Consider the following 7,105-nt stretch of genomic DNA (forward strand, 5'->3'; position numbering starts at 1 on the left):
AGTCGAGTAACCCATATGACCCCGAAAAACATTGGTCAGATTGTGGTATTTTCTCCTGACAAGGCATTATTTTCCATTTTCTCTTTGGCTGGTTTGGTACTTCCCCAGCGAATTACAGTGTCCTCACATGGTTGAGAGGGTATTCCTGTATCTTTAAGCGAATGCTTTGGTATTCCAGGGTGCTGTGGTTGTGGTCAGGTATGATGCTGTTTCTGTGTGGATGTATTTGTTACTCACAAGCTGCCATAGAAACAATGTGACAAAAGAATAAAATTTAATGTTGGTACTGTGCAGTCTCACTAACAGCACCGGTGAGTTAATAATCCATTCCAGAAAGCATGGAGAAAAGACAAGACTCTTTTTCTCACTTAAGTACTGCTCTATAATGCAGGGCTGGCTTACATAATCTGTATTTCAGAACGTTCATATTTTGATTGCACAAAAAACCCAGTTTCTAGTCCTCATGGTGAACAATATAAACTCTGCCCCACACTGGATCTGTTTATAGTAGTCTCTCATTCTGTTTCCGGCGGTAAGCCCTGAAGCATGTCAGCAGGGTACTGTGGTAATGGTTATCTGTCATTGTTTGCATCTGGTACTCAAAAGTATACTGAGATGTGGAAGTATTGAAAACTTACTCTAATATTCAGGTGATGGTATTTCTGCAGCCTCATTCATCACTTGTAGCTTTTCATCTAGCCCTGCACTGCTTCAGCCCTTTGCTCATTCATAATGTCATCCCCATGCCCGACACTGCTTCTTCATCTGCATCTTCAGCCTGATATTCATAGGGTAGTTGAGGGCTGTGCTCAAAATATGACACACAAATTGAACACATTCACATAAAACTAGCATATTTGCATAAACAGCCTATATGTGCATACATTTGCACATGAAAGCCTGACTTCTTGATGAAGAATTCAGACACTTGAAGGATCAGTAACTCTTTTATGTTCCAAACATCTTTCTAAACTGACATTTCTTTCATACCCACTTTGTGAATGGTGTAATTTGAACATGTGATGCCGTCTTTTGCTCCTCCAACATGAGCTGAAGAAGCTTCTTGTAACAAACAAGTTTTAAGGCAGGACCCTGAAGCTGGAAGAGGAGAGTGAAGGGGGGTGGTTTGGCTGGGCCTCCTGAGAAAAGCTGCGCATGAAATGGGCTGCACTCCTCAGTTACTTCTTTTATAGTTGCAAGATGATGTGCAAGAAACAAATGCCCATTCATTGTTTAATAATAGATTACACCCCTTTTCAAGAAGTTCATAGCAGCATAATAATAAAATACATTGTGGAGTTAAAAAGGAAAGCAGTACAAGAAGTTAATCTTTACTGGGAGCGCTTCACAAATTTCCTAGACAACCACCAGCAAAGACCTTTGGGGACTTAAGATTCCAAAGCACTATGGAAGAACTCCTAAAGTCTTTTTCCACTAGGCTTTGGTGATGTATGCTTCTCGGATAAGGAAGTCATAGATTTTTCTGGTCTTGTTCACGTCGATCTTGATGAGGGCACGTGCCTGGGCGAGCCTCAGCCCTCCTTGTTTTTGGCACTCGTTGACTAAGGCTGCTTTATACTCCAAGTAGGCTCCTGGGACCAGTCGAACCACCTGACAGAGCTGGGGAGAAGGTAGCAGGTCATTTGCAGGTCTCATCACAAGTCCTTTCCACCCTTGCCCCAACCTGGCTGCAACTGCTCAACCACTCAACAGGCGGCATTCTAGCTAACGGACACATTTCCAAACCCTGCAGAAGCCAAGGAGCCAACAAGTCTTGCCATCAGAATAAGTATCCAGTACTGGACAGTTCATTTCCAGCTGCAGGGAAGGGTGACGGAAGATGCAGTAAAAAGGTAAAGGTTTCCCCTTGATGTTAAGTCCAGTCATGCCTGACTCTAGGGAGCAGTGCTCATCTCTGTTTTCTAGCTGAGGGAGCCAGCGTTTGTCCACAGACAGTCTCCGTGGTCATGTGGCTGGCATGACTAAACACTGAAGTGCACGGAATGCTGTTACCTGCCCACCGAAGTGGTACCTTTTTATCTACTTGCATTTGCATGCTTTCAAACTGCAAGGTTGGCAGGAGCTGGGACAGAGCAACAGGGACTCACTCCGTTGTGCAGATTCGAACCGGCGACCTTTCGATCAACCAGCCCAGCAGCACAGCAGTTTAAACCACTGCGCCAGATGCAGTACAGTGCAGTAAATGACGGCATAGGAAGGATCCCTTTCGGCATAATTTGCCCTCTTAAGAGCCCAAGACATAGCTTCCCAGGAAGTGATAGGACCCCACCCCTGCCTCCTCCTGGAGGAGAGAAGGACAAACCCTGCTCTTCCTCGACGGATCAAGTCTGCTGGGTATACCTGGGGAGGAGGGGAAGTGCTAGCTTCTTAATAACGCTAGGAGATCACACTGACTCGGGGGACCAGCCATGATGGATGCAGCACGATGGAGAGGTGCCAATTAGGATAGCTGTCTCTTATCCCCACAGGCAAAACCGAGGCTGCTCCTTATTATTTCGTCCCACAAAGCCAGCACTTGGCTCTGCCCAGTCGCATACAGCAGGAACAATTTGTGGGAAAAGGCCGTGGCGACGATGGAGTTCTTGAAGGCTGGATTTTTATGACAAAGCAAGTCTTTGCCTCTGCTGGGGACTGAAATAAGCGCTTATGAAAAGGTCTTCCATGCAATTTAGTGAGCCAGGAATGGCAGCAGCTGGCCCCATTGGAGACAAATCTTGTGCTATAATGACCCCATTGGAGACAAAGCAGCTTCCTATACCCCCCACCCCTTTTAAAACAAGGAAATACTGACAGAACCCCCAGCAGGAACTAAACAGCAGTGACAGAATATCTAAGGAAAATGGAGCTTCTCTCAACTTGGCAGAGAAGCGTGTTCATGTCTGACACTGGAAAGCACCAAGAATAGCGACTGAATACTTAATTGGTGATCAGCCTTGTACTGCTGGGAAATCTAAAGGGACAAGCTGCCCTTCTATTATTTGCTTGAAATAAACAGAGGAGGAAGTGCAACCCCATCATGTCTACTCAAAGATAAATCCCTTCTATGAATCCTGGCCTTTTTCTTGCAAAACAAGGAACTAATTTTCCCCAGCTCTGCTTTACATTGTAACATCACATACACAAATCCTCTCTTGTGTATACAAGCATTTTTTCCTTTTGAGAATGGCTGAACAAGTTGAATTGCAGGCACAGTGGTACTGTTCCATATGGGCTCCTGGAAAGCCGGAGTTTATAGGTGAGACTCTGCTAACTGCAGGAGGTCGGAATCATACAGAAATACAGTTTTCTCGGCAGTGGCATCACACAAGTTGTACAGAACAACGATGGAAAGCATTAAATGGAGAGGAATTAAGGCAAGGGACCATGCATCCATCAGCCAAAGCCGTCTTATGACTGGGCTCAGCCCGTTCCCCAAATGAGACCAACAGCTGAGCATCGCAGTTTGAGCAATGTAATCTTTCCAGTTACTCTCTATTTACCTCTTTTTCTTTCTCATTAAGTTTCTCTGTTCCTGGGAGGCCGGTGAGGTTCAGTGGAGGAGCACTTCTCCTACCTGTGGAAGATAATAAAAGACCAACTAGTGTTGCAGTGGTAGCTGGCAGCTCTGAGGAACAGCAGTTCTTGTCCCCACCTTCATGCTGTTGTAGATTAAGGGAAAAAGTTAGGATAGTTCAAGATTTCTCAAGCTCTGTATTGCTTTGATGGCCGCTTGTGATACTGGTATGCTTTTCTGAGAGCAGAAAGCACTGACTTCTGAAGAAATATGGTGCAGGTTTTGTGAAGTCATTGTAAAATGTGGAGAAGGCAAATAGGAATGCTTTCTGGGAGAACAGCTTTAAGGAGAATATTAAGAACTCTGATCAACGTGGGCACTAAAATTCAAATTGGCTGGCACAATGAGGAGTAGGCAAAGTGTGGCCCTCTGCCCAGTTTCAAACATCCTCTGCAAACGATCGTTTCAGACTTCTGGCAAAAGCAATCTGTCTTTCACTCAGCAGTCTGCTAGTCAGGGAGGAAAAATAGGAGGAAAAGGGGGTGGCAGAGAGAGAGAGAAAAGTAGTGCTGTTGCCGGCATCTGACCTCCAACACGTTAGTCCTCGACGAAGAGAAGTTTCCCCAGCCCTGGCACAGACTGAGCTGGCAGGGAATGCATTTGAGCTAATATCAAAGACCATGTTCGCCCCAAATCTATTTTGAGCCGTCTGCTTCTGTGCTGAGCTTGCCACTGTCTCAGCATCTGGCAAACCACGTCTTCAGCGTTCTGGAGAAGATCCAAAATCAACTGGATGAGCACATCCAGAAGGTTCACTTCTCGGCATCTCCCACAAGGACTCTGGGTAGCAGGGTTAGGACACACCTTGGCCTGTAATCTTGGGCAGCTGCTACAGTGAGCAGAACTGGGCTGGCAGGACCAAGAGTTTGACTCAGCCTGGGGCAGTTTAATACCTTCGGTGCGCTTCCTGCTTTGCAGTCCTCTATTTTTTTTGTCTGGGGTCCTTGCAACAAACTTGGGAGCTACCTCTTCAGGTGGTTTCCCGATGGATGGCAAGCATGAGACGTGAGCAGACTGAGGCAGGTAGTAAATGGGATGGGCAGGAAGCACTCTGAAAAGCCCCAATTGTGGGGGAGAGTTGAGGACCGGTGTGTCCACAATACTGTGTCTGGGCTCTCGAGGCCAGAGGAGGGTTTGCCAGAGCACTGGGAAACCAGACGGAGGAGCAGTCAACATCTCTCTCGTCTTATGTTGGTCCCACTGTGCGCGCTTGCATTCAGTACCGACCAGGATAAAGAGCCACATCAGCTCGGTGCCTTGGCAGTGGAACCCCAGAGCTTGGTGATGCTTGGGCATATTTCTGTTTAGCAAATCCTGCTTAGCCCCTAAGCAGCCTGCTGGTCCAGACCTGTGTATCACGCTCAACAAGCCACGAAGCAGCTGACTGCAAGTTGCTCAGGAGAAACAGGACTGGTGGGCGTACGTGAGGCAATGTGTTTATTCTTTCCCATTCATAGATCATGTGAACCCTGGGTTGCCGTTACAGGCCAGCCAAGTCGTCACGTGTGTGGGGGGAGAGGAGAGCCGGACGCCTCCCCATCAAAGAGCCACCAGCCCCTGAATGCGCGGCGGTGTGTCATGTGGTGCCGTGATTTAGGTCAGAGGAAGAGAGCACATCCTTGTTGAGTCAGGTTGGCGGGTGATCCTGGGAGAGGGGAGTGTGCGTGTGAATGTGTGCACAGCCTTTGTGACTGTGGCTGTTCTCCCGACAGGTATTATGGGTATTACACATCGCCCGGCTAACAGAGAGAGGTGAGCCTGGGGAGAAGTCTTCTTTGAAGGGCTCTGCTTTGGGCATTGGACTGAGGGACTTCTAGTACCGTTATGGAAAAGGAAATTTGGAGCTGAGCAATCAGGTGTTTAGAACAGCCTCTTGGTACAGGGTAGCAAGTCCTTTGCTCCAGTCCTGGGGCAGAGGGACAACGCATTAACCGTGGGAGCTGTGTGAGGCCTTCCGAGGCTGGGAAACATTTACCTGAATTTGATGTAACTGACATGGTGGGACTCAGTCCAGAATCTCTGCAAACAAAACGTCGAAAAATACGTATTACAAGTTAGCCTTGTGTGGCACAAGAATGGGTCACAGAAACCACTTTCCTACATCTGAGCTGTGGACAAAAGCCGCTTCCTACATCGTGTGTTGTGGGGATGGCAGCCGGGCAGCCTGTGGGGGGTCGGTGGGGGTGCCACCCACCCAGTGCTGACAAGGCAGGCGGGGAGGACAGAGGCCTGGCAGGCAGGAGGCGGCAGAGGCGACGCAGAGTCCGGTGCTTGATCAGGAATCCAGTGACGAGGCGGTGGCAGTCTACTTCCTTGCACTGCCTTCACAGGAAGACAGACAGTTGTAGGTGGTTCGAGTGGTTGTCTGTACACGCACACATACAGGGTCCATGCCGGAACAAAGCCCAGAGTCATGTCCCTGTCCTCACCTATTTCCTGGGGACACTGACAGAGCTCTTAAACGCCCCCGTATTCAATCGGGCAACTACGCTGCTGCTGCTTGCTTATCCTGCTGTCACTGAATTTGGCTGAAAGCTGCCCACTACCTTCGTGCTCCCTGGGTGGCCACTGCAATAATGAATGCCAATGAAATATCCCGGGATACAACCCACACAATTACAAATATCATTAAAAAAGAGTGGGATGCAATCATAATGTACATAGTTAAATAACAGCAAAAATATAATATATTAAAAAACAGTGCAATTAGTCAAGCAATTAGGAGCACCGTAGGCACACCAAAAAAAGGCAGGCTTTTGCTAAGCGCCTAAAACTCAGCAAAGCAGGTGTCTGGTGAATCTCAAGAGGTGATGCATTCCAAAGCTGGGGTGCCACCACAGAAAAGGCCCTGTGGCATCATTCTCTCCCCGAACAAAATGGCTGGCTTATTCAGTATACCTGAAAGAGCCACGTTGTGCCTTAGTCTCACGAGCAAAGCAACCCCGGGCCCTAAGCTTACTGCAAGCGTACATGTCGGCTTGCCGGCTGAGCCACTGCTGGCAGGCACTGCTGTCCTGGATGTACTGCAGGACTTCGGTGAGCATGGTGCGCTTCAGGCTCTCCTCCTCGCGGGTCTTCTTGAGGCGGTCGAACGTTCTTGCGCCTGTGCCAACAAACCGCAGGTCAGTTGCTGGCCGCAGGGTGGCCGCACAGACACATTTGCTCCAGCTCTCCCTCATTCCCCCTCCGCCACCCCAGCAGCTCTGCAGAGCAACAGCCTCTCGCTTGCGCTTCTTTATTACCAGCTCCGGCTGGCTCACAGTGATTCAGGCATGGGAAGTGCCAGTGTAATCAACGCTGACATTTACAACGATCAAGCCTTAAAACTGAATTGAGACCAAACAGGAACTACAGACAATTCTAAGATGTTTTAGTAAATGGCACTTCCAATAAATATCCACACTTCATCCTTATTTAAAAGTACAGCTGCAGGTGTAAATTAAAAACAAAGCATCAAAAAGGCAAAAAACTAGGTTCAGTGCCTTGAAAAATCAGTCATTAGCTTATATAAAATATTTCTTTGTCGTGGCC

At 48.0% G+C, this 7,105-nt stretch overlaps 1 protein-coding gene across 3 annotated transcripts in view; it reads right to left on the reverse strand.

Moving 5' to 3' along the window:
• Positions 1-1,219: 1,219 nt before the first annotated feature.
• Positions 1,220-7,105, reverse strand: part of TADA2A (transcriptional adaptor 2A) — a 26,929-nt gene continuing 21,043 nt past the window's right edge. For all 3 annotated transcript variants that reach the window (XM_044429891.1, XM_044429889.1, XM_044429890.1), the window contains 4 exons: positions 6,545-6,677; positions 5,550-5,593; positions 3,501-3,574; positions 1,220-1,620 (listed from right to left, as the gene is read on the reverse strand). In XM_044429891.1, the coding sequence (XP_044285826.1) occupies positions 1,435-1,620; positions 3,501-3,574; positions 5,550-5,593; positions 6,545-6,677 (437 nt within the window). In that variant the 3' untranslated portion in view covers positions 1,220-1,434. The remainder of the gene's footprint in view (positions 1,621-3,500; positions 3,575-5,549; positions 5,594-6,544; positions 6,678-7,105) is intronic.

The sequence above is a fragment of the Varanus komodoensis genome, unplaced genomic scaffold (assembly GCF_004798865.1).
Source record: "Varanus komodoensis strain SLA01 unplaced genomic scaffold, ASM479886v1 scaffold20_1, whole genome shotgun sequence".
NCBI classification, from domain to species: domain Eukaryota; kingdom Metazoa; phylum Chordata; class Lepidosauria; order Squamata; family Varanidae; genus Varanus; species Varanus komodoensis.